Genomic DNA, 27,917 nt, shown 5'->3' with positions numbered 1-27,917 from the left:
AATCTCCGGCCGATGATTGTCGAGTGCACATTACTATTTTCAGGCACACAAGGCACCTCTTGACGGGTTTTCAATAAGTGAAGAGGGCGACGGTGGAAGGATCCTTTTTTCTTTTTAATTTAAATTTTACGTGCGGTAGATGCCGAAATTGTAGTATCTTGTGTACGCGTAATAAAAGGTACACTGTTGGAAGAGGTCTCGACAGGACTTAGCGCCTGACGGTCTGTCGGTCGTTCCGGCAAAAATGAAAGAAGCTCGTCGGTCCGAGCAGCTGATGGCGGCCGAGTGCTGTTCGAGCCTCAGTGTCCCTCATCGAAGCGTTTAAGTGAGTGTGTGCGTTTAGCTGCGCGAGCGGAGTGCGGCTACCGCGTGCGGAAGGAAGATAATTCTGTGGAATAGATTTCACGTGGCGAAACACCGCTTCTAAAGAAGTTACGAGCTATTTCGTAACGGTGCTTGTTTCACGACTTGGTATCCGACACGCAGGCACGGTACGGTAAGCCTGCCAGCCGTTCCACAGTCTCCCGGTGGCGTGAATCAAATATTTGTTCGAACGGAGAAAAATCGAACAAGTGAGCCACAGACCAAACGGCCGGTCGTGGTTTCAGGTAACGCATAATCCACATATGATCAAGAAAAAGACACGGTGCCGCTTGTGTGTTGCACAGTGTAGGTGGGAGATTCGACGTACGACGGGGCGTGCGTTCGCGTGTGACAACGCCTAACAAGCGATCGCGCCCCTTTTCTCGACCGATACAAGAACCACCTCTGGAAATTGTTCAACGAATTTTTATCGAACTGTGAACTTGATGGATCTCGTCGTTTGACAAACATCCTCCGATTAAAACACGTTCAGTTCTGTTACGCGGAAAAACTCCTCGTGCTATGCACGCATTACTATCAATTTTCACCCCTCTCTGCTTCAGGAATCTCTGAACCAGTAGGTTACCGTGTTCAAGTACACCACGTGCGCTTCGTAATCGTGTAGTGTCGCTTTCTCCTTGTGTGTTTAGTGAATTCATCTTCTTCAACACGGAATGCGACCTCCTCAGGGTGGATGCAATCTTCTTTAGTCGCGTCCAACGCCGAAAAAGTGCAGCCGAGGCACGAAAGTGCCTCCAGCATTTCACTTCCCTCCAGCTCTCATAGTGCCTCTGCTAATCTCAACATGTCGTCGACGACTTTTGTGGACCGGATAGATCCCTTTGCCAAGAGATCTCTTAAGAAAAAATCCAAAAAATCACAGGGTTCATCTCGTTATCGCAACTCCCAAGATGTTGAGCTACAGCAATTACCGCAGCTCAAAGGTTAGTTCAGATATTCTATACTTTATTTACTCCCTTGGACTTTCCTTGCATTCACATTCTTGTCATAATATTACAAAGATACTACTGAGACACGTGAATATGAGAACTATTGGAAACACTCACAATCTTTTTCATCATGATTTATTTGAGTAATATCTCTAGGGTATAATGTAATGTTGTGAATTTACATCTAAAGTTTTCTGAATACTCATCTAAATTTAAAGATATAAAGCAAGTTCAGACGAAGCAAAGTTATCATATTCTTATACGTTCTTGTAACCACTTAAAATATATGGAATTACTATTAAATTTATTGCTTTATTTGAACATCGTTGATGTTGTAGTTAGTATGAGCTATAATATTATAACATCTATACAGAGATGGATTATTCAGTGGATCCATTATACAGAGATATTACATAATAATACGAATATGTTGTGTCTGACTTAATATAAGCTTTCCTATGCTACAACTAAGCGAATCTATCTTCAATGACTTTAAGATGTGAGAATGTAAGATATATACTATCTTTGATCATGTTATTTTATAATTTTTGGAAGTAATATGTGCTGTATATAGTAGATTTAACATAATTATATTTACAGTGTGATTATTATAATGATACATCTACTTATTAAGTACGAGGATCAAACATTTTTGAAGTTATACAATTGGCAATATATATGTAATTTTATTGAGCAATCATAATATACAGATGAAATGGAATTATACCCTGGTGTGATAAACAAAGTTACCAGGTGATGCATTAATGATTTCAACATATACATTTCTGAGATACATTTCATTTTAATTTTTTCTTTAATTCTTTTTTTATATAATTGTCACATCCTTTACTAATTGTACGATCAAATAATTAAATGAGTGTATCAAATGAATTCTTCATAGTTGATACAAATTTTGTAGAAATACATTGAACATAAGACAATACAATATTAATATTTAATATTTAATGTCAGATAAAGCATTAAGTAATGCGCAGTTTACATTGCTTTCGCATATTATACATTAGATTGCTCGATATAAAGATAACGTAAAGTTACCGAAGCTAACCTCAAAATATTTAGAGATAAGCACGTTTGTACCGAAAATATCTTATTTCTCATTCCTTACATATTTAACATGGCTGCTATACAAACTGACAGAAATTTCTATTTATCGACTATTGAAAAAGAAGGTAGTATTTAATTCCATGAATACGTGTCTGGCGTACTTCGTATTGACGTATGTTCAGAAAATCGATGAGGAGCGGCAAAGCAGAGGTCAGTTCACGTTACTCGACCGATTTTCCTGCAATATAAATTTCGTGTAGAACTGCCGATGACCATAACGCAAAAGATAGATAAATTTTGTATTTTATAGTGGCGATTTTCCGAAAAATTTAATTGCAAATATTGCTCATTATTGAGTTTAAAAAGCAGTCACATAATTCTATATGAATTAAAAACTAAAATTTAAATATATGTACATATGTATGTATTTTTACATACACTGTTTTTATAAATCTCTGTCACGTTATGTACATGTTACTGTACGTCATATATTGTTATTGCTCGCTCTGATGTTTTATCTTGTTGATTGCTAAGTCGTTAAGCAAATGTTAACGAAATCAGATTATTCTTAAATTCAGAATCCACTCTTGTTGATCAGGCCGTTCCTCTCTGTTGTTCGTTCTTCGAATTGCTCTTACATAACCTGTACAATCTTTTGCAGTTAGAAGTTGTACGTGAAATGAATTCTTAATTTTCAAAAAGGTCGCTGCACGTTTATGTGGTAATCCCATAGGGGTATGTGTATGCATTGAAATTAAGAGGTGTATACAACGTGTGCGTGTTTTAATATAAGTCAGTTATTTGGTAATTGTTATCATCTTGAGCATGCTTGTAACGCGAGAACACTTATTTTATCCATTCTTATTTTTACAAGAAATATCGATATTAGATGATGTAATAATGATATTGTATTATCCAGAAATAATGTTTTTTTTAACTACAAGACACAGATGAACAAGGCATAATAAAGGCAAACATTGCCGACTTTCCGATGTCAACATATTTTCGATTCAACGAATTCATACTATTTTCGTAAGAAGGTGCTTGAAAACAGTACGTAGTGACCCATAAACTCATAGCACGTTCCAACGACGAGCGGTTATGCGAAATACAGGCATCCACCTTGCAGTAGGCAGTGTCGTTCACCTCTGCCAATAAAACGGCAGTAGTCCTTATAGTCTCTCTTTCTCTGTTGCTCGTTCACTAGCTTACTGTCTTCTTTGCTTCTCTCCTTCTCTTTACACTTGTTCCTGTCTCTTTACTTCTACGCTCGGTTTCTCTCATCGTCTCTTTCTCGCGTACCGCGTACATAACCTATATGCACGTGTTTTTCACTCAAGTATCGTGTGTATACGTGCGTTTACGTATCGACACACGCGGTGCCACATGTTACACGGAAGAGTAATTTTCGGTTAAACAAGAATCGAAATATATTTAATATAGTTGCGATGAATCGACATGAACCTAACCAATATCCATTCATTCTATAACTACATCAATAACTTTGATACGTCTGGTAAACAAACTAATGATTTTTATTAATTCAAAGATATACGTGTCACCGTAGGCACGGTCTGGTAGTACGTGGTGAATCGTAATACCTTGGCACTAGGGTCGTAGCCATGGTAAGCCCGGTTTCATGCGGGATTTATGTGCTGCATAGAGTATAGTCTGTGGCGTAAGACCAAAGCGGGCAAATGTGTTTGGGACCGGTTACATACTCGGGGGGAACTCCTGCCGGCAATTGCAGTGCTTGAGAGGATTTTCAGCTGAAGCGTCCTGCGGGGTGTCGCCGAGTGCTCACCCGTAGATGCTCCTCAATGATGGAAAGTGCGATGGGCAGCTATCATGATTGATTATTTTTCATTCGTAGGTAGGTGTAGTCTTTCGAAAATAGTACACAGTTAATATACAATGCTTACCGTTCGCAACGCTACGAGAGTTGTTTTCTTCGCTGGCGGTGAAGATTCGCGTTTAGATAATAATACGAGCGAGAATGGTTTGGCGGACGGATAGATCGAGGAAGATATAAGTTTCGCTTCCACGGTGCAGCCAACCTACGAATAAGACTTATTTAGAAACACGTAGGTGTGCGGCCGGTGTGTCAGCCTACGAGTTTGCGTTGCTCAGCAGCCCAAGTATTTTGAAGTTTTAATCGTTAAGGTACAAACGACAGGGAAACTTTTACCGTGTTTCCGATCTCGAAACTCTCGACTAAATTAAATCAGCCTCGATTGATTAAAAGATCTCGTTGAAACCTTCTACATCCTTCGATCAAAGTACACGACCTTTAGAAAAACTTCTCTAGGCTCTGTACAATAAATGTTTATTTAATTCAGCATTATTACGATTCATAATTACGAGTTAACCGTGTCTAAATATTCTTTGAGTATCAGGAAACAGCTTTACGAGTCGTTTGATTCCATTCGAGACAAAGCAACGGGACAAGAGTGGATTCGTTCATTTATTTATGTATAATATATTTACAATAACAGTTCGGCCCGTACAGCAGCTCCGTTTTATTAAACCGAACGTACTACTTACACGCGTAAATAATATTTACCAACGAGTAAGTTCTTCGAGGTTGAATTTGACAACACTGTGCGACCAATGTGTCCGAGGATCACGGGTCGAAGTGATGACGTTCGAGGAACGCGTCGTCGTATGTTTAGATCACATGGTACACTCGTCATTGAAGAAATGTCTAGCAATGTTCGTTCGTCCAATATATCATTGGCTGTTAGTTGTTACAACATCGCCGGACGATCGTTGTAATCTTCTGCTGACAGATAAGAAGCCGCAGATTTATCGACGAGTAGAAAACAAGCTGTTCGTTCTCCTTACCACTTCCTTACGCCATCTATATATATATATAGAGTCGTTTGTCCATTTCAAACGATCTTCCTTAAACTTTGCACATTCTCGGTGACCGTGAACCAATTTCGTCTAAAAGCAAGGAAACGAGAAACAATTTAGTAGATTGAGGAACGAGTTGAGTTTCGTACAAATGGTAATTCACCTATGTTAGAACATTTGCTTAGGTTTTAAAGAGGAATCAGCAGCCAAATAGGCAGTCAAGTCAGTCCGAACGTATATGCATAAGAGGTCGCAAGCTGTTGCGAAATCTGTTTAAACTCGATGACGCGGCTAGGGTATTACTCGTTATTAGGCCCTCTAGCAGGCTAATCGGGGTTTAAGCGGCGAATACACACGCGAGTCACCTAGCGGATTCCCGTTGCGGCACGCGTGTGCCCTCGAGAGTGGAGTCGCCACTGCCAGTGGCCGACGTTTTTCCACTTGTCGCGCACGAAATTGGACTAATTTCGTACACTTCCGGTTTCCTGGAGGGTTCTCACGGGTCTTGCGCCTCCCCCCTCTCCATCCCTTCCGTTTATCGCGTTCGATTCGACTTTAACTTACTTTAACTACTTATTTTCTACTCTGCTTGTAACCATAATAGAATTCAGCGAGAAATTCGATTCGAGAGTCGTTCGACAACAAATGAAACCTTTAACGTTGGAAACCTATTTGTTAGACTGCTATATTCAACGATTATCGATGAGCTTTAGTTGTTTTTTTACTCCATTCTTCCCTTTAACGCGATTCACTGCTCAGAGATTTGCAATAACACCGATCCACCTTGTTTCCGGCCGCGCTTCAAGGCCAGCGTGCTTTGTGCGGACGAAATAAAAATTGTCTGGTGATGCATTAACGTTATTGCATTAAGCGAGGCCTGCTCTCTAACCCGACCAGCTTCAAAGAGATAAAAGGGTTCGCGTTCGCGAAGGCAACCAAGCTAGTTCAACGATATTATAAAGCAACGCGTTCTCCTGGAACGATGCTCCGTGAACAAATATTCCAGTTCTCGAAAAGCGTTTTATAATACCAGAAGATGTTCCTTAGATCGATCTTGTCATATCATGTGTATAAAGATTACTATGATTTTATTCTCTCCCGGAAATTCCTTCGCGTGTCTCCTCATAGTATCGTAGTTATTGAATGCCGGTGTAGTCATTATTTATTTTGAATTGCATAATTTAATCTCTCCTTTCCCCAGAACGTAACACAGTCACGATTTGCATATGAATACAATAAACATACGAATCTCAGGAAACTATTGGTTTTGTTGGCGAAACTCTACAGTAAAATTGACGAAGAATTAGAAAATGATAACATACTTTTAGAGAATTAGAATTTTCACTAATCTATACATTATTTTCTTTTTTATGATAACTTCTCGCTGTTTATTTTGTTTAGATGCGTATAATGGATATGATGATACATCGCTATGATAAACTATCTTTTTTTTAAATTATATGTAACTTACTTGATTTACGTTTTATTTCTGCGCGTAGTCCTCAGTGGGTCATATCCAGTTTTCGAACTGAGACGCAGAGTAGAATGAAAGAAGCGCGTGAACCATGTTACATGGACGTTGATAGTAGTCGTCAAATTTCCAGGATAACGCGTGGCTCGGCGTCCTCGATACGTTGGCCATAAACCCGAGTACGCGATTCGCCTAATTGACGGCGCCATTGATCGCTACGGTCACTGTCAAGATCATTGTGGTGTAGAAGGATGATAGCGCAGTTTTCCGCCCGATGAGAGTGGGCGAGCTTGTTTCGTGCGGCGTCAATCTTTAAGCCGCATTTACACCGCAAATGCCGTTCGTTTGCTTACTGTCTTAACGCGGATTTTATTTGCTTGTATCCGCCTTCTTCTTCCCTTCCTCTCTCTCTCTCTCTCTCTCCCTCGTTTTCTCTAATCTTTTATCTCGTTTTTTTTTTCTATGTTCTGTTTTTCCCCTTGTTTGTCTCTTATAGCGCAAGCAATGCTCGAATCGCTTAGATTCAACGATCATTACAAGAAATGAAGATGGTGGTGTAACTGTTTTAATGGTCACATTAGAATGATGCGTTTAAGCCTTTAATTGTCGTAGGCGTGTCTCTTCCTGTCGTTTACTGTCTGCTCCTTACCAAGTTGTTTACTATAGTTGTTTTTCTTCTTTTTTCCTTGCTTTTTTACTTCGTACGCAGATATTAATGACGATGATATGTTAAAATTCCTTGAAGAGCACTGTATCACCGCGACTAATGGAAAGGAATCTTCTATGGAAATAGGAAAATAGAATAGAAAAAATGAGTGGGAAAATGTTGCGGTATGTGGTGTACATTAGAAAAATTCTATGTTAATTGTGTTTATTTCTATATATATATGAAAACAATTTTAAAATCCGTTACCGTATGCCGTTAATTTCTCTCATATAACTTCATATCCATCGCTAAAGAGCTTACATCTTCGGGCCGGGTAGGTTGCGCCTCTTAATTATGTCTTTTTAGCCACGGTATATTAAAGTGCCCTCTTTTCACCACTAAGTAACGTAAAAATCAGGAAGTTAGCAAAGTTGTAATTATTGCATCCTCTCCCTGTAATCATCATATGGTAACTCGAAAATAAATGCCTACGTATTTATAGACATATCTCAGGCGAAAAATTCAAAATGGCAACGTAATAAATACCGGGTACTGTTTCTAAAATATCACCACTTAAAGCTACCGCGTGAATTATACGCCGAGCAACTTTTAACTTCTCCTAGGAGCGGGAATGAACGCGAAGCCACACTATATTTATAACCCCTCTTTTTTTTTTTACGTGTCAAACAGATGCGCAAGAGTTGGCGTGCATCGAGATTCGGACGATACGAAGTATCGACGTAAACCAGTCCTGGTGAGGCCATTTCGAACACCTGTTATTCGATTAAGAGGCTGTTGTACCACGAACGCGAAACGTTCTCGAATTCTCGTCCGTTTGTCCCCCACCTCTTAATCTCGGAACATAAAACACGCCCATGAATTTCATCCAATCCTTTGGAACTCGTTTCGTACGTCGATGACTCCGCTTGCTCGCACGTTGCTCTTCATAAATGCCGAATTCCTTTAAACCTCGTTGCAGAATATCTGGAGCAAGCTCACCATCCGCTCAATCTGCTTATTATACGATCGGTATTTCCATTTCGGTGGAAAGCGCGTTTTAACGCGCCGCTGGTTCTTTTGAGCCATTTTCAAGCGTACCGTACGTTCATCGCTAGAAAATTGTCCTAAATTTGAGCAAAACACGAAAGACCTGTTATTTATACGCGTGATATCTCGTTTCAAGCAAGATCGAAACTAAGGTTGAAGCTAAAGTAAGATTAAGACATAAACAACTCGAGGACCGCGGCAGAGTTAAGAATAGCGAGTTACATAATTATTTTCTAAATTGTTCGTTTCACATTCTTCGTAATTTAATTACACCGTCGACGAGTTAAATGAAACAAATATTTGAAATTTACGTGCTTCAACACTAAAGTAAATTCATATTTCTAATAAGTCGAACAAATCTGATATCAGAAACGCAGCAGACCTTAAGAATAATAAGACAACTTATCTTCTAAATCGTTCGCTCTGAATTATTCATCGCCTTATTGCACCGTCAAAGAGTTAAACCGTTTCCGGTGAAAAATGTACGGTTTTCGAGGCGAGCGCCACTATGGTCGCGAGAACACCATTCATCGATCGATGCCCACGACACGCTCGCTGTCGGCAAACCGCCTCGATTTGCGTCGAGTTTACGCCAGGATATAGTACGTATCTCCAAGGTTTTCGCAATAATTATGTTAATAGAGTGACATATGCATCCATCTTTTTCATCCTTTGTCCACTTCTCTCTCTCTCTCTCTTCCTGATCGTAAACAAACTCGAAGAGAGAATCTCGCGGTACGCGTTTCTGGCATTGACATTGACGGGAGTCGTTAAAAGGGAGAAAACAGGCTGCCGCTAATAACGGTGACGTGGGAGAGGGAATATCGCGCGAAAAGCGGCGAGTGCATGGACGGGGAGAACACATGAATAGAGAGGCGACGAATGGTGTCGCGGCGCTTAACATTCTTTGCCATTCCGCTAATTGGTCTCGATTCGTTCGACATTCTACGCACATTTTTGTACCTGCCAGGGGACAGAGTTTGTTTTGTGTGTCTGCTGTTTCGATTTAGCGATTCCAGTGCAACATATATACACATATTTATTCGTTCCTTTTAAATGGAAATTTATTGCAAACAGACGTAATATAGAAGTAGCTCGGTATTGGAACGCTTGTAGAAACCGTAATGCGGTATTATAGGAAACGTTTTGTAATTCCATTGGTAACGTAACGAAACGCGTCCATCGCGATTATAGCGGTAAAGTTGGAAACGAATTTAGAAAGGTTTACGGAAGTTGCAAGACATTTATTGAAAATATCTCGCTCATTTTCAGTAAAACGTTGGCGTATACTGTGAATAATTGCCTCGAACATATACAGTGACTCACGAAAATATTTGCACACTTAACAAACCTTTTCCGTATGTACTATACGTACTGTATGTGTTATATTAACATTGTAATGGGACCCCGGCGATCTTGATTATACTCGTAAAGTTTCGAAGGAATCTGAAAATGTACGTAGATGATGTACGAGGTATTTGCTGCGAGTATATATCTCACCTCGATATTCAGTGGGGCCGTCTTTAACGTTTACCGTATAGATGGCTATTCGTTCTAATTTTCCATCAAATATATATTCGCGGTAAACATCTTACAACTTGTACATACATTTTCAGATTGGTTTCGAACTTTATCGATATAATCGTGATGGTTGTGTCTTGCCATGGTGCTAATGAAATTTCAAAACGTCTTTACAACACAGATTGTATCTATATAAAAATTCTTTTCAGTGAACTGCTCGGTTAAAGGAAATTCTTCAACGTGAGCTGACTTGACATTGCGAGAACCAGAAGTCGTGAGCTTAGTTCCTTCCTTTTATAGATCGACTTACTTTGTTCATTTCTCGAGTTATCTCGCGTGACGTTAACCACTCTTTATCATTGTTATTCATAAGCTTTCGTACACAAATGCTTTCTGCGGAAATGAAAAATCTTCGGTTGATTGATACCATCGACGCGTCGCGAGAGACCGAGCGTTGGTCGAGTGTGCTTGAGAATTAAGGAAAGAACGAGGTCACGATCCATGTATCCGTATTTATAGTTAGAAAAGCAAACACGTACAATGATTCACGAACAATCGTTGCTCATGGCCATGGCGCTCAAGTTTACTCTTTCGGTATTTTTATTCGTCTACTCGCAGCGATTGATCAAGCCTAAAAGCTTCTCGAATCCGACGCGTTCCTAAGAACTCCTACCATCGGATGGAATAGAAATAGGATGCGCGTTAAGTTATGGTTATAGCGGATGTGTATTGCGACGATGTTTATACTTGAAAGCAATCGAATATACGCATTTCGGTTTCCAGACGTTTCGTTCGTCGGAACACGCATCGTCTGTAAACCATAGAGCTCCGCGCCATAAAAATAGATAAAGGTCATTGAAAATTATCACGGAGTCAATGACTCTAAGGCCTAGGATACGTATAGAAGCATGTACGTACATGCAACGGATACTTGGATTGCAACGTCGAGTAGCCGTGATCGATAGAAGAGTTTCGTGGGGCTGAGACGTGCATAAGTATCGTTCGTTATGCAGAAGAAGCGGAAAGAAAGTCCTAGGTGAAAGAGAAACGGTCAGTACCATGACCCGTGAGTCATTGTCGAGGTCAAGCCGATATCCAACAGTTGTTGGTCGAGTTGGAGTATACGGCTGCAATTGCAAGAGCAGCAGCGTGCCACGGCATCGGCAGAATCCGTGTTCGTGTTTGTACGCAATCGTCAGCAAAAATATCGTGTCGGAGGACAGGGTGAGAGAACATCCACGACGTAGAACTCGATTTAATCCCCAAGTGGTTGGAACGGTTGAAAACCGCGTACACTTTACCTTCAATTTTTGCCCTCCGCTTCTTTCACAAGTGTTTGCCTCGGAACACGATGGGCTGTATCATCAACAAGTTGAATTCCCTGTCAGCTGCCAAGCGTTCAACCGTTGATTTTGTTTATCTTTTGTGAAATTATCGTCATCTTGACAATTACGTAACGAACATTGCCCATTTGCAATCGGGAATTAAGTGTTTTGTTTGGTAGGCGAATTTATCGCTGTCTCGGCATCACGATTGCCTTGAGTTCTACATTTTGTCGCTTTTGTTTCTCTCGGTACGCCGCGCACGATGAAAAAATGACGTTCCTCGAAAGAGCACGGCGTAGTTTAAGAGCGCAAAGAAGAGAAAAGCAATTAAACATCTGTTCGCCGATCGCGTCGAACAAAGGCGGGATGTGGGTTGCTAATTATGTTCCTTGGCGCGATTAACGACACGCGTGATTCACGGCGGAAAATCATCGAGTCTCGTTAAGTATCCTCGAGTACGAATCGCCCGGTAAACGCCACTTTCCTTTTTCCAGTCGTAAATTACCGCTGAACGCGCGCCACCGATCGCAAAATTGAGAAATAAATCACTGCCCTCGAACGATTTATCGAGCCTTTGTCTATTCGAGGATTAAACACGGCTTCATCCGCGGTGATGAACCGATCCGCATCTGAAACCGAATTAAAGTAAGCGGAATAATAGACGGAAAGATCATCCGATAGATCGTGACGACGGTTTACGAGTATGCACGATCGATTTACATTCCTCCAGCTCGTAAATTCCTTCCTCTGGTTAGGGGGCGCTTGATGCCTAGCGGCAAGGTGTTTCTTCGTGGTGTCCTTGCACGAAACTTGTATTCTCGAACTGCTGAAGGTCTCAGAAAGTTCTATACATTTTTTTCTGTAGCCTGGATACCTTTAAACCGAGCTTTACATCGAAAAAATTGGCAATGGTTTTAATTGGTATTAGAGCGAACACAAGAGGTTGACCAAAGCTGTGCAAATGTAGATACGGCGGTACGACGGTGGTGAGTAATTGGAACACGAAACGAGTTCATTGAATACATTACAGAAGAATACAATTGTGTGCTGAGATGTCGATCGTTGTAGACATCAAACACGCCGACCGTTTTCAAGATGTTTGTCGACGATCGACGCTGATTAAAGCGGATCCAACTCGAGGACCTAACTCGATACATATTTTCCTCGTTTTTCCTTTTTATTATCGATCGAATTAAAAGTGGAACGTCTGTGTATCGCGAGCATGCATCTCACACGCGCAATTTGCTCGTGAAATCGAGTTGTACATCCGATGGTCCGCTTCTTCCGTAATCACGATCCATTGTAGCATCCTTGGCGTTGGAAGCAGTCCATCTGTGAAACACAACTATTCACACACAGGAACGAGACCCTTTTCCTTAATCAAAGATTGGATTCCATCCAAATCTATTGGCCGCGCAACACGCTCTACTCGGAAAGAGTCGCTGGGACCAACCACGCGGTCAAGGGTCCGTTTCTTCATCGTGATGGTAAAAATGCAATGGAGAAAACGTAGCTTCGGCCGAGTTTAACGCGACAGTTTACTACGTTTAATGATCCAATTAGCAAATCGATCAGATACTCGAGCTTCGGATTTTAACGTTGACTTTAATACTCTTTTTCTTAATGGACATCGGCACGAAGAGAACACGCAAACATTTCAAAGTTACAAACTGTTTTTTAGATCGAATATCCAGAGGGCCGTATATCGCGAAAATAATAAAAAATCTTATGGATGCCTCGATAAACGGGATTGTTACCAATCGTGAGAGACGATAACGTGTCGATAACAAGACATTGGTTGTTTTATTATCTCAGCGAAAAATCGGAAAATCTCCAACAGGAAATAAGCTATATCGCCGTAGCTAGCACGATAAAAGGCTGATACTCGCTGATTACGCGATACCATCGTTAATTCAATTACTGTAGTTAAACCGCTATCTACTCGGCATCTACACGAACGCGAATGTTTGTTTCGAAGGATACCAGACGAGGAAATTTTAATTAGGTGTATCGGTGTCGCGTACCATAGTAAATCAGTTAAATCGTTGAGAGTGTCGAGTCCTAAAGTCCTTAATGTTCCGGCGCACGCTAATTAGTCTCTTCGTACCTTTCTCGGAATGTCTCTGCGAATGCTGCACTGTATGTGGTGAGAGGTCAATGGTTCCAGCATAGAACCGCAAATTACCATGTTCGCGACAGAGTGAAACGTCAGACGTTAGTAAATAGGCAGGTTCTGTTAAACTGTAACTTGTATCTCACACTCCGAAACCAAATTTCACTGCGAAAGTAAGATTTACTTTCAAGATAGTCAAAAATATTTTCGAATAAGGACGCAAACAGAGATTTCGAGGACTTTCATTCTGTGTCTGTTTCGTAATGTTTTGGCGTGTTCGAAAGATTACGTAACCAGCGAGAAAGAGAGCAACGTCTTAACAGTGACGCGCGCGTTACGAAAGCAAAAGGTACATCCTTTCAGTGGGGAAGTTCCCTTCGACGCGCCACGATCCGGACAGAGGACATTACACCTTTACGATTATGCAGCAAATACGATTATCGCGGTTGACCGTTCTTCGAAGAATAACACCGACGAGGGATACAGAAATACACGGATCGAACCGCTTAAAACGATCACCTTGATTCTCGTCGATATTATTACCTCTACGAGAGGAATACGAGAGCAGAAGGTGGACGAAAGCAAAGTGTGAAAAAGTAAACTCTCTTTCGAGTAAAAATAAGTTGCGTGGAGGAAACATCGATCGATCCTCCCCTAACTCTCTCGCAATTTCTCTCGCCGCGCAACGATAACACTGACCGATAAAGTTTTATTCGCTGTAAATCGGTGTATCATCCGAAAGTGTCTCCTGGCAGGCACGTTCCATCGTTGAATCAACATGGTAATTTCGAATGCCTCGGTCCCGGGTAAACGGGTCGGTGCACAAGGGTCGCTCGAGCAAAGTCGCCTCCCTTAATCATCCAGGAATTTCAATGAAACTCGATGCGGAACGATTACTTTTATCAATTTTGTTAAAAATAAGTCCGAAGCTCTTCGTGCTAATTAAACGATATTCTGGAAACTTTTAGTCCACCAACCAAATTAATATGTATGACGGTCGAACGAGCGAAAAAACGACGCTCGTTAACGGGAAACGAGGTGACGACCGTTCTCGACGTTCCTTCGTTATGATATCATCGTAATGACGAACAATTATCGAAAGTACATAGATAGTATTCGATATCGAATGACAATGAGACCTTTCGATCGTTACGGGCGACAAATTGCGTGCCACGTTTTACGATGTCATAGACGATGGTTAATTTTCTTCGAGGAAAAAGAGAGCGGAGGAGGGAACAGCAGAAGGAGAAGCGTTGATAGAAGAGAATTTTAATAGAGTCATCCGAGACACGGTCTCGTTGCGCGCCACGTTCCTCGATCCCGTTTCTCGGAGTTCGTCGTGGTCGCAGGCCTCGTTAATTCTCGCCCGTTAACTTTGTCGTTGCTTTCCTAATTAAAGAAGGTCAGGGATTCTGCTCGCGTCGCGGCCATCTTCGAGAAAAAGGGAACCACAGACGGTGTCTCGTGAAAGCGTCTCGTGTTTTGACGGGTCGCCCTCTTTCAACCACGTTGTCCGCTCACTTCAATTTCTTCCAGTTAACCGGCCGCTTTTTAAACTTCATCCTTTATGCAGAATTACTCTCGTTCTTTCTCTCAGTCTCGACTTTTCCATCGTTATAAACCACTTTGTTTCACAGTTTATATCTCACGTGGTTTACGAACCGGATGAAAACCCTGAAGTTAATGAGCTTGACGATAACAGAGATGAACGTAACAGGATACATCGAAGCTTATTTGCGACTAATCGCGCTCTCTCTTCTTCCGATATTATTGGAGCCTGGCTAGATTGGAAACAGGCTTGCGAACTCTGACCTCCATATACCAAGATCGAATAGAATTTACAAGCAATAAAGACAATTTCCCGGGGGGAAAAAAGTTGCTGAGAGTAGTTAGAGACTCGATATCCACCGAGATCGGCGATCGCCGATAAAATCCACCTAAATCCTATTGGCCCTGGAATAATTCACCAAACAGAGAGACTCGCAAAACCGGCTGGAAAAATTGTTTGCTTGGCATCGGACCGCGATACGGGAGGTCACGTATCGCGTAAACGAGACGGGAGTTAACTGTGCCGAAGCAATAAAGTGCCGGCAAAGCCAGATCCTGGCGGGAGGGTTGAATCGCGGAATCGATCGTGGAGCGTGTGGCGTACCGAGCGCAGGGCACCTCGGTGACATCATCGGAACGTCGACCTTCCTGCGCGATCTCAGATACGGTCTCGCGTTATGTCGTCTCATTCTGCTAATGAGAATTACGTAACGGCACGCGTGGAGTCCGGTCGGCGCATTCTCGCGTACCGGAATCACTTTGCGCATCGATTCTTCTCGTGACAGTGTCATCGAAGGATCGAATTTCCTATTAATCCTTTGAATGCTGAATACTCGCGGCCTATGTTGTCCGTACGGACGGCGCGCGTCTAGCGCTGACGATCGCTGTGGACGGAATACTTTTTCGTTAGACCGAACTCTGTTGATTGACTATTCAAAGCGCAAATCGTAATAAGTTATAGTAATTCTTTTGCACGAGATTAAATGATTCAAGAGCGTTATTTTTTTGTTATTTTTAATTATTTATTATAAACATTGAAATTTACAGTTAACTAGAATTTGGGTAATAAACTAGAAAACAATAAACTAGAAAACTAAATTTAGTAAATATAACACAAGTTAATAATTTAGTTGTGTGTGAAAAATTCAGTGCTTGAGAAAACTAAAAAAACCAGATGTAGAGTTTTCTTACAAGTGGTGATCACTTCAACAATAACGAAGCACTATTGGCATTTGTTTACAGCCGTAAGGAATGCATTTATATTTATTTCACACAAACGTAATAGTATTACTTCTGCGTAGATGTTCGGAAAAATTGAAAAACCCATACATGCGTCCTTAGCCCATGCCGGGCACTTACAGAAAGCGCATATATATGTCCTTAGTCCACACCGATAGCTTTCGCCAGACACCTATATGCGCCCACAGCACTCAAAAGGTTAATTCTCAACGATTAGCAGACACAGAGTCGATTGCGAGACATTATTTACCGCGAACACGCGTGAATCATCCTCTGTCTCTGCACCGAGGTGCAAGTACAAGGTGATGCAAGAGCAACGTGCAAAATTTCAGATTTATATGAAAGCCGGTTTCCTTGGTTTTCACAATTTTCTCAGATTCCTGTTCCATTCGTGTTCCTTCTGTACCACCCTGTATCGTTTCCAATATTTGTCAAGAAATCAGTGGAGAAGGAAATTGAAGGAAAACACGATGCAACGTGTATAGGATGTACGGTATAAATTGATCAGCAGGTGACGCGAGAAAAATCAGATATAAAGATGCCGGAAAGATGGTAAGGAGAGGGAGGAAAGATAGAGAATCGAAGCAGATTCACCGATACCTATACGCGTTCGCTGGAAGTAGAAGCGGAAAACGGGAGGATGAGAGGGCGACATGGAAGAAGAGGGTCGAGGGTGAAAGGTAAAGGGAGAGAAGGAGAAAGAGCCGGGCCACCCAACGAACCCCCAGAGAAGGGACGGCGGTGGGAGTATTGATCCGGAATGCCGGCGACCGGCTGCCTCGAACGCTCTCCTTTACCTTCTCTTCTCTACCAGTACCACTCTCTCTCTTCCTTCCTTCCTAGTATGCACACGAACGCTCTACCCTCTCTTTTCCGGCCATCTCTTTTTGTCCTTCTTGCTCCGGTCTTCTTCCTTTATTCGAAGCGTTCGAGCCTGCCTCCCACCCCCATCCCCGAAACCCTAACTAAACCACGAATTACTCGTTTGCCTCTTGCTTCGTCCTCGATTTCAGACCTGCGATCATCCGTCCTCTGATTTCACGCCACCTCTTCGTCCATTTCCTCTTTCTTCTTCGCTCTTCGAGAATATTAAAACGACGCCTCGAGATTGCCTTCTGTTTTTCGCGCCCACCTTCCTCTCGATCGTCGCTGTTCGCGACACTTTGCCGCTTTTCCTCGACATCCGATCCGAGAACGTTTGTACCTCGCTATGCTCCACCCCTTTACCATGTACCTTCTCGCGAAACGAAGTCCTCGTGCTCCTCCCGACACAGTTTTTGCAACGTCAAATACACCGCTAACCACTTGGTATTAAAAGATAAAATATCGTTACCGTGCTTCCAGTCACATCCGTTATTTTGTACAGCAGTTTCGACCTGTATTTTCTGTGTCACGTCCGTGAATTGGCCAACGGAATTATAATAGCTTGAACGTGCCCATGAAAGTTTCTCCAGGTGGTGCGTTTAAGCGAGCAATATTAAATAGCCCTTAAACAAACCCTCGTAATCCGAGATCGTTTAGCTCGCGTTGGTTCAAGTTAGGCAAATTCGCGTTTCCTCTTGTTTGAAAACATTCGCTTCCGGTTCGTAACACCACCGATCGTTCAGCGACAATCGTTAAAGGGAAGAACGCGAGAATCGAGCAGGTGGATCGTTTCCGGTATTCCTTTAGCCTTCTTTTCTATCTTCTTCGTTCCGTGACCTACGATGGTCTTTGTTCTTGTAGCTGGTGAACTTCGAGCAAGCCACGGTTGAGGTGATAGCGGAGAAAGAGCCAGATGTACGTGACGCGATTCCGGCACCGCTTTGTTCTCCTTTCCTCGGCTTTTCTTTGTCCAATGTGACACACAGTGTATAAACGATCGGCGTCGAATCAACGTATTCGCATTTCGACGATCGTTTTTGGTTTCGTAAATTGACAATTGGAGCGTCGTAGCCTGACTGTAATTTTGCACGAGGAAAGGAGGAATAAAGCGTAGCCAGATCGCTGCGATACTCGTTTCGACGTTCTTTCGTTGCGTCAAAGAATCATGCGGTGGGCGAATGTAGTCGTAAAAGCAACATTCATGCTACAAGGCCACGAACGTTACGACTACGGTCGGCAGAGTACGTGAAAGTGCAGCTCGTGTTATGAATGAAATTATAAATACGTACACGCTAGATCGGTAGATGATCGTGTACGTGATTCGTCGCCGACCACGCATAATTCTAACTGTGCAGCTTTCTGCCATCAAGCATATACATTTTTCTATTTTCTGCTTCGCTCGTTTTCCGCTACAAGCCTCTTTCATACTCCTAATCTTCTTCGTCGTTTTCGCTAACATTTTCCCGTTCGTCGTTCGTCGTGCATCCTATTATCCGTGCGAATAAACGTAACGGTCAGATTACGTCAGAATAAAGCTTCTGTTCTTACGTCAACGATGACAACGAAAATGGAAAAAGGCGGCCGCTCAAAAACGTGACAGCGCTGGACGGCTCCCTTGCATTTGATCGGAACACACAGCCCGCGACCCTGATTCGCATGATGCAAACTCGATCTCTGCTAATAACGGATAATAAGATCGCACTTCCGACATGCGACACGGCACACCGCGTGCCACAGACATCGTCGTGGTGCGCTAGCGAAATCCTAATTATGTTTTGGACGAGTCGCAAGCCGCCGATTCCGGGCACAGTGTCAATTCTCCGAATGTCCGGCAGAAGAGGCACGGGTGTCGTCATTCGCGAATGACGTTCGACGATCTCGACGATGATTTCCTTCCTTCATCTTCCGCTCCTGGCGCGTGCTACCTTTTGGCAACAACCGGACGTCCTCCTCTTCTCCTTTGTATTACGTTACAAGCGTGTGCCTTTCGCGTGCTACACCGACGCGTTTGCGTGTGTGAGACAGAGAGGGCAAGAGAAATAAAGCGACAGAAGGAGAGGGAGAATCGCATAATTCGATAAATTCATCGAGGCCACGTAGCGTAGTCTGGTAGAAAGCAAAGTTACTTAGGCCCGCGACAACGTGGTCCATTCCCCGAGGATAATTATTATGTACGGGCGACGCATCGATAAAGCAAAACCAATTAATCGTGATTGAAGTTGGACGAACGACAAAGCTAGAACGGAGAGGCGCTTCCGATTATTTTCGCCGGTGCTGCCAATAGCCGCGACAGTCGACGTGTTTCATCGTGCTCTAGAAAAGTTTCCTGTTTTTAATTACGTCGAGAATGCCTGCCAGTGGAACGGACGATGTTTGCCGGCAGACCGAAAATAAATGAAGCGAAATAATCGAGGCTCTCCTCGTGCCGTGGCCGCGTATCGAAATATACGAAATTATCGAGGCTGTTCGATTGCATAAAGAAAACAACGATTATTGCTTCGTGACTCGTTCGCCGATCTGCAAATAAACCAAACAAACTTTGTTCATCGTGTCCCCATCCTCCCTCTTCCTCTCTTACCTTCCTCTTCTGGCACTTTTTTACCATCGAAACACGTCGACGTCGAAATCTCAATCGCTGGTGAAAATAACGACAAACAAGAGGGAAAGAAGAACAGTTTTAAGGACAAGTTTTAAGGACAGTTTTTCGACAGTCGTGTCTCGCGTTTGTATCTAAAGGTGTTCTCAAATTTGATCAATGTAAGGTCGATTCCTTATAACCTGATCGAAGCTCGAATCAATGGATCGCCTTTGCCCCAATCTAATTCTCCCTCGATGTTTTCGTGGTCGTTTTTCGCCATACCGAAAACATCGGTCGCGCTCGCGCGATTACCATCCGCGTCGCTTAAACGCATTGGCAAGGTCGCATAGCTGGAATATTCAGCTGGCGATTTCACCTATACTTCACACACGACGCGTTCGCAATAAGTAGATCGCAATTGATGGTGGCGCATTTCACGCGTATCCGCGTTCCCAGTCCGATGGTATACTCTATATACTTTCGATCGGTGCTTCCAACTAAATTCATCGCCAGATGACATCTACATCTTTATCGATAGATCGCATCATGTGTCTCTTTTTATCCGCCGTGATAAAGGCCATCTGTTACGCACGGGCTGCGTCCGTGAATTACGAAATCGTCGTTTCGACTCGGTGCGCTTTGGTGTCTCGAGCAAAATGCAGCTATGCAATTATCACCATCGATTCGGCAGAGAATTTCCTTTAAAATATGTGGATATTTCGTACAGGACACTCTTGACTCGAACTCTTTGCGAATATTCCATTTACCTCGCTGTATACGAGCTTCTCGGTCGGTCAAACTGACCAACTCCACTCTTTATCGATTTTTCCAGCTCCCATAAGTTTGCTTATCGCAAGAAATAATTAAAAGTAGAAGTAAGTAGAATTCGAAAGAATAGTAAGTTTGTAAAGTAAATCTGGAAGACAGTGTTTGTAACTTTATCGCTTCTCTGTACTTTCCAACTTACGAGGTTGATCCATGTGACTTCTCAACGGCTTATGTATGCACTCTTTTTTCTTCTTCACTGGCAAACGCGAAAAACGAGTTTCCCATTGCAATCGATTATAGCGTCTGGTAATATTCGAACGAAGCTCGTGAATCGTGGTACGCCGGGAGCCACCTATCGGCTATTTTTACCGGCCACTTTAGCGATATACTAACGTTCGTGATCGCGGCCAAAAATCATTGCCTCGAAATTTCATTCATCCATCGTGTGCTCACGTACTTCACGCCTTCGTGCTCTTTCCTTCGTACGCGTATCGTACGGTGCAATTACATAAACTGGTAAAATCGAGACGATCAGTACAGACCAGCGTAATTGAAGAGAGTAACGTTATTAAATAAAAGCTGATGTAGCGGAGACGTCACGCCGGCCGTTTCTCGATTACCGATTAAAACGATCTTCGCCAGGAGAACGTTTTAATGACTTGCTACTCGACCGACGAGCGTTATACTCGCGATCGTGCGTGCACAGTGTACACACGACTTTTATGCAAGAACGTACGGTCTTGTAATTCCTTGCATTCACCTCCGAGCATCCTTTCAACTTTATCAGCTGCTAAGATTTTACTCCCGTTCCTTTCACTCCTTTTATCCTCCGCTCTTTCTTTTCTTCCCTTTCATCCTCCCCTTTGTTCTTTCCCTTTTTCTCGACTGCTTTTTACCATCCACTATCCACGTTTTTCCATCGAGTCGGCTAGCAGCTCGCGTTAATTCATTCCGCCTCCAGATGATCCGGATCATTTTCAATTACTTGGCGAGATCTTCTTGACGCGAGGATCGAGCGTGAAGCGATCGGCGGCTGATAGAATATAAAGTGCAAGCCAAATGGTTTTTTACGCTCAATGGGAACTTTCTGATTGATTTGTTGCACCAGTGCATGGCCAATTCAAAAGAAAACAATATAATTGAGAGAAATACAATACGATAGGATATGATGAAGGAATATTAGATTGTATATCGGCGAATAGTTATTATTTTAGCGAATAAAAAGATTAAAGAAAAAGGTTGCGTGATATAAGCAAGTATCTGCGAATCGATTGTTTTATCTACACATTGATAAAACACGTTGCTATTGATCCGTTTCAAAGATCGTAGATTTCGCATTATAATAAACAGTTATAGAGTATCACATCACGGAAGCTCGCTTTAACAAGCAAATAGCGACATTGCTTTAACGTCACGGCCTTCTACGTTAATTATCTTACCCGATAGCGTAATCTACGATTTGAAAAGCTATAGATATATACATTTGCACGTTATCGATTATATATGATTGTTAATCGTTTTAATTGTCTATCCGATATACCTTGCAGATTCCTGAGTTACGAATTCTGACCTAATCTATAATTCAAATCCAACGTAAGACGCGTACAAATGCAGGCACACGTGTAAAATGCTTCGCGAGGACATACGAATTTACCGTTTTGCACATTTTAATCCCATTCACGGATCACAAGATAATTTTTGTCCTTTCAGTGGCAAAAATAGAAAATGGCAGCTCATAGAGAAGATTCATTACCTAATTTGTCGCGACGAGCGTAATTTTCCTTGCATTACCATCAAAGGCCGCAAGATGAATGAGGGAACGAGTGGTGATGCGAGTTTAAAGTTCACCACCTAGGTAAATCAATACCTTACGAGCAAAAAGAAATAGGAACTGAGAAATGGCCAGAGAGTGGGGTTGACGGATGAGAAGAAAAAGAGGACACCGAGGAAAGGCAGTAGTCTTTTGCGCTCTTCCTCTTGTTCTCCTTTTCTATCGCTCCGATGAATGAAATCTCCATCTAACATGCTGGAGAACTTTCAACTCTCTCCCTCTCTCTCTCTCTCTCTCTCTCTCGAATAGACACGCTAATAGAACTCAGTAATTTATACCGCGGCAGCTATTTTCTCGTTAAAAATTTTCAATAAAGCGCGGCTGCGATCAGACGTCATTTCGTCGTCTCTCGATATATGATTTCACCAATCTTCGGTGGAAATCATGCATTGCCTTTCTGTATATAGCTGTCTTTTTTTCATTGATTCTCCTTTGAATATCGATTTATGTATGTTCCCCTGCCGGCATCTGACATCACGATCGCGTATCAATTATGCAAGAGTATAAATTAGGTCAGAACTCACTGCTACGTTTAAGTGAAACGAACTTCCACTTTCGTGGCGCCTACATATTCTAAAATGTAAAATGAAATATAATAGTTTCATGAATCGAATTACTAATGATGGCTGAGAAAAGATTATGGAAAATATAAAAAAGATTGATTTGAATTTTTGCTACGTGCCATTATACACGGTTAGGTTCCCAACTGTACTCATGAATCATTGTACGTATTTTCCGACAGTTTTTAAACGAACGTATTCGTTTTATCGGTAATAAGACGTTGTAGACATTTTAAAAATAAACGTTGACTTGTGCACAAGGCAAACGAATTCTCAAGGCAGAGTAAATTAGCAAGAGTCGTTTAAATCAACGGACGGGTAATTAACGATTAGAACTGACGCCAGTGAGGCATCAAACACAAAACAGAAAATCTAATATGAGTAACAGATAAACAAATTTGATCGGTCTACTTTCTCTTGAAATATTTGAAAAACATGTTCTATATATATATTGTCATGTGACTGCGATTCATCGAGATTATAATTAAAAATGTAGCAACGGAGGAGAATTATACTTCATTGCATTTTAGGAAAAGAAAAATAAAGACATCTAACGCTTGAAAGCGATGGAAAAATCACTGTGGCGCTTGAACACTTCTAAAAGACATTTATTATATTCTGCTTACAGTGCTGCCAACATTCGACTACATATGCGCCGCATGGCGCGTGCGCGTCGTTTATACCATAACCTCACTTGACATGTATAACCTCAACTGAGATATCGAACAATTTGCCGGTACAATAACAAGAAAGAAGTCTATGATCACATGTTTATAAGCAAAAAAACATATTCAATAAATACCAAAAGATAATTATTTTTTCTATTTGCCTCATTCCAAATTCCTTTTTTTTTCTTTTTTTTTTTTTTTTTTTTTACTTTTTAGTAAGAATCTTTACTTCACTTTTGTACTTCATGGTAAATCCGTCACCATCGAAAGTTAAATTATCGAAATTTAGAAGAAACGAATATATTTATTTAAAGAAAAGAGAAAGGAGTAAAAATGCTCAGTTAGATATCTCTTTGTTCATCGGTCATGTAGATCCGTTTGATAGAATAAATTTATTACTGACGGTATTCGAAACCAACTCCAAAGATGTTACTGCAGTCCATAAACAAACTAGAAGTAACTCTTCACGGTTTGTTCATCCTACTACATTAGGATTAATGCTCTTCATAGCTGATATATCGAGTTATTAATATTATGAACTATGTAATAACGACATTAATGATCGTAAGTTACGATGAAACTTAATTTAGAAGGGTACTTATAGCGATATACATACAAGTTAGAAAATTTTTATAAAAAAATGTGTATTGCATTTAATTTAAATGGGATTATTGAAATGTTACAGATGTTACACCGTCGGAACAGGAAGAACTGTTCATCCGAAAACTCCGGCAATGTTGTGTGACTTTTGATTTTATGGATCCGATGGCGGATCTTAAAGGCAAAGAAATTAAGCGTAGTACACTCAATGAATTAGTCGAATACATCACAGCTGGTCGAGGCGTCCTTACAGAGCCTGTATATCCCGAAATCATTAAAATGGTAAATATAGCATAAGAATAATGTTTACACCTGTAATTTAATTCGTAGAATATTTTCGACATAATAATACGTTTGTTGAAGATTTCTGCAAATCTATTTCGCACATTACCACCTAGTGATACTCCCGATTTTGATCCTGAAGAAGATGACCCAACATTGGAGGCGAGTTGGCCTCATTTGCAATTGGTTTATGAATTCTTTTTACGCTTTCTTGAATCTTCAGATTTTCAACCTACGATTGGCAAAAAAGTTATTGACCAAAAATTTGTTTTACAGGTATAAAATTTGCAACTTATAACATATAATATTTCTATATTTAACACTTATTGTTAATAATAGATTAATTGATTCAATAGTATATTTGTTATCTGTTCGTAGTTACTGGAGTTATTTGATTCTGAGGATCCTAGGGAAAGGGATTTTTTGAAAACTGTTTTGCATCGTATTTATGGGAAGTTCCTTGGTCTTAGAGCCTTTATACGCAAACAAATCAGTAACATTTTCTTGAGGTATCTGAATAAAGTAACAAAATTCATGCAATATATGATATATATGTATAAAATACATTTTTTCTTTAACTGCTTATTCTTATAGGTTTGTATATGAAACTGAGCATTTCAATGGAGTTGGTGAACTTCTTGAAATTTTGGGTAGCATTATAAATGGTTTTGCTCTTCCTTTAAAAGTTGAGCACAAACAGTTCTTAGTTAAGGTAAAAAAAAAAAAAAAAAAAAAATAAAAATAAGAAAGCTGATTATATAATGAGAGTAAATTAATATACATTGAAAATATATTTTACAATGTGATTTATGTATTGTTATTTTGTTACAGGTGCTGTTACCACTACATAAAGTAAAGTGCTTATCGTTATATCATGCACAGTTAGCTTATTGTGTGGTACAATTTCTTGAAAAGGATGCAACCCTAACAGAGCCTGTTATACGAGGCCTCCTGAAATTCTGGCCTAAAATATGTAGCCAGAAGGAGGTAATGTTCCTTGGTGAAATTGAAGAGATCTTGGACGTGATAGAACTTAACCAATTTGTTAAAATACAAGAACCCTTATTCAGGCAAATTGCACGTTGTGTCTCTTCGCCACACTTTCAGGTATTTGAGAGATATTTTTTACAGGATAATTTAGGACACAAAAGTATCATTAAAATTTTTTTACCAACAAAATTCCTTTATCCATAGGTTGCAGAAAGAGCACTGTACTATTGGAATAATGAATATATAATGTCTCTAATTGAAGAAAACAATCATGTAATAATGGGAATTATGTTCCCGGCATTGTATAGAATTAGCAAGGAACATTGGAATCAGACGATCGTAGCCCTTGTTTATAACGTTTTAAAAACATTTATGGAAATGAATAGCAAGCTCTTCGATGAACTTACTGCCAGCTATAAGTCTGAAAGGCAAAAGTAAGTAGTGTTACATTTTACGAAAATAATGAAATAACTATTAAAAGATGCTTAGTTCTTTCCGAAAAACAACTAAATAAAAACTCGTCGGTAGCTTTTTGCGTAATCTATAGAAATATTTTATAATGTCAGAGAAAAGAAGAGAGAAAAGGAAAGAGACGAATTGTGGAGAAAACTGACTGAATTGGAGGTAGAACGACGTAATGCGCTTGCTGCTGCCTTCAACAATCCAGTTCCTGCCACAGCAACACCTACGACACGAGCCCGCCCTTGAGCTGGTAACTAACTATATCCATTAAATAATTTCATATTCTGAGTGCATAAATATATATAACATTCAATAAACGTATTATTATTACAGGTGGAAATTCACTCCCAAATTACCCAATCATTAGCCCTTAGTTTACATCGATTGTCCATACACTACATGCAAAAATTACTGTTGTTAGTGGAGCAAAGTGTCTCACAATGGCATTCTTGATGTAATGTAATTTCTTTCATTAGTTACTAGCCTAACGGGCGAAGTGGAGAAGAGAAAAATGAAAGAATCAGTAATTTTATTCTTCTTCGATGCAATGATTGATGAGTTCTAATATTTTTATTGTGTACATTAATTTCTACTTTTCTTTTTTCCTTTTTCTTTAATAGCAATGATTTAAGTTGTACAATGTACTCAGTGTCAGCACATAATACGACGATGTTTTAGTCCCTTCTGAACTAAGGTGTAGCTGCGCTCGGTGGGAGGAGACGATCAAGATGTAAATTCAAATAGATAAAATATATTGTTATAATATTGATTTTTGCATGTGACATTTGCTTCAGTTTCTAAATGGCTAATGTCCTCTCACGACTGACCCACCTTACTCTGATTCTCACCTCCAACAGAGCCAGCAGGGACGTTGTTTGAAATGTATCATATATTCGCATTAATGATAATGATAACTATAACAAAACATAATAAAATTAGGTAAATATATAAATATATATAAATATATATATAATACAATATATTATAAAAATATAGTACTATTGATGATACAAATTACACATTTACACATACACGAATACACTGAACTGTGGTAAATACGTGTAACGTACAGACCGATGTGCTACAAATACTAACATTGTGCTGACTGCATGCCCGCAGCAAACGGAATAAATTTTTTCAAAGAAAGAGAGCCGTGACGATATGCTCGTCGCATATCGGAAATAATATTATTGAATAATAAGGTTCAATTCATTGAAGCAAAAAACGTAAAAAATATGTTGTTTTTTAAATAAAAAATAAATAAAAAAAATAAAGATGCGAGGGGCAAGTATACAATAAAAAAATTTAATTGTACCAAAATATCCATTGCTTATAAATATAATAAATAATAGAGATACAATGCATAAGATTTATTCGGAGCTGTGCTCCCACAGGCCACCGCAAAGACGTGGGATCGTTTTTAAAGTTTCTTACCATTGCATAATAATAATAAACAATAGTAGCTCTTAATAAATAGATGGTTAACAAATGAGTGACAGCTTGCTCATATTTTCATGAAGTAGCTGAGAAACACATCTAACATATTTGTTATGTTTTATTTTCCATTCTTTTTATGTCAAATATGTTTTACCTCATCTCATAGCATACTTTGTTTACATTGTACACTGTTTATCTCCACTTCATGAAAATTAGTTCAAAAATAAATTGAAATAAATAATTATTGTAAATGCTGTAATGTGACTCAAAAAAAAAACAATACGGATAAATTCATAAGAGTTCTATACGCATAAATAGACACTTTATTAAACGAATGTCTAATTTATTTCTACTCTCTAATTTTCTTAAGCGCTGCTTGATTAAGCATCAGTAACACTATAGATTACTAAAATATTTTGTCGTGGCCTATTTTCTTTTTTCTTTCTTCCTTTTCTTTCTTTTTTTTTTCTTTTTAGATATACAAGCATTTCATCTATCTTTCCGACAGTAATACAGAATTTTAATAATTATTATGTTTGGGCTAACTTAGTTTTTAGTACATTTCCAAATATACTACAATAAGGAATTCTAACGATATATTAATATTTTTTTATATCGTAAAAACTGCATTTGTATGACAGCATAATTACAAAAATTGGATACGAAACCATTGCAAATAAGTACTTCCATACTTTGCGGCAGAAAAAAACAAATATAATCAAAAGATTAGAAC

The 27,917-nt window shown here is 40.2% G+C and overlaps 1 protein-coding gene and 1 long non-coding RNA gene across 8 annotated transcripts; one reads left to right on the top strand and one right to left on the bottom strand.

Moving 5' to 3' along the window:
• Window positions 1–39: 39 nt before the first annotated feature.
• LOC100651075 (serine/threonine-protein phosphatase 2A 56 kDa regulatory subunit epsilon isoform) lies at window positions 40–27,878 on the top strand. 2 transcript variants are annotated; one of them, XM_003395514.4, is made up of 10 exons: window positions 40–940; window positions 1,014–1,307; window positions 24,099–24,295; window positions 24,377–24,571; window positions 24,674–24,804; window positions 24,890–25,007; window positions 25,127–25,402; window positions 25,490–25,719; window positions 25,852–25,997; window positions 26,081–27,878. In XM_003395514.4, coding segments are annotated over exons 1-9 (1,584 nt in total). In that variant the 5' UTR covers window positions 40–939; the 3' UTR covers window positions 25,994–25,997; window positions 26,081–27,878. The 2 variants fall into 2 exon arrangements, with proteins under 2 accessions (XP_003395562.1, XP_048262173.1); XM_048406216.1 differs by lacking the exons at window positions 40–940; window positions 1,014–1,307 and adding an exon at window positions 4,148–4,251.
• Window positions 1,975–10,091, bottom strand: LOC105665740. 6 transcript variants are annotated; one of them, XR_007224211.1, is made up of 6 exons: window positions 7,619–10,091; window positions 6,706–7,486; window positions 5,398–6,515; window positions 4,866–5,324; window positions 4,301–4,435; window positions 1,975–4,221 (listed from the first exon to the last, which is right to left on the bottom strand). It is a non-coding gene; the product is annotated as an uncharacterized LOC105665740 (long non-coding RNA). The 6 variants fall into 6 exon arrangements; XR_007224210.1 differs by lacking the exon at window positions 5,398–6,515 and having other exon boundaries at window positions 7,619–7,804; window positions 7,898–10,066; XR_007224212.1 differs by lacking the exon at window positions 5,398–6,515 and having other exon boundaries at window positions 1,975–3,692; window positions 3,980–4,221; window positions 7,619–10,058.
• Window positions 27,879–27,917: the final 39 nt, after the last annotated feature.

Source organism: Bombus terrestris, chromosome 5 (assembly GCF_910591885.1).
Source record: "Bombus terrestris chromosome 5, iyBomTerr1.2, whole genome shotgun sequence".
NCBI classification, from domain to species: domain Eukaryota; kingdom Metazoa; phylum Arthropoda; class Insecta; order Hymenoptera; family Apidae; genus Bombus; species Bombus terrestris.
Note: the sequence above shows the minus strand (reverse complement) of the source record. Positions and strands in the feature narration are given on the sequence as shown.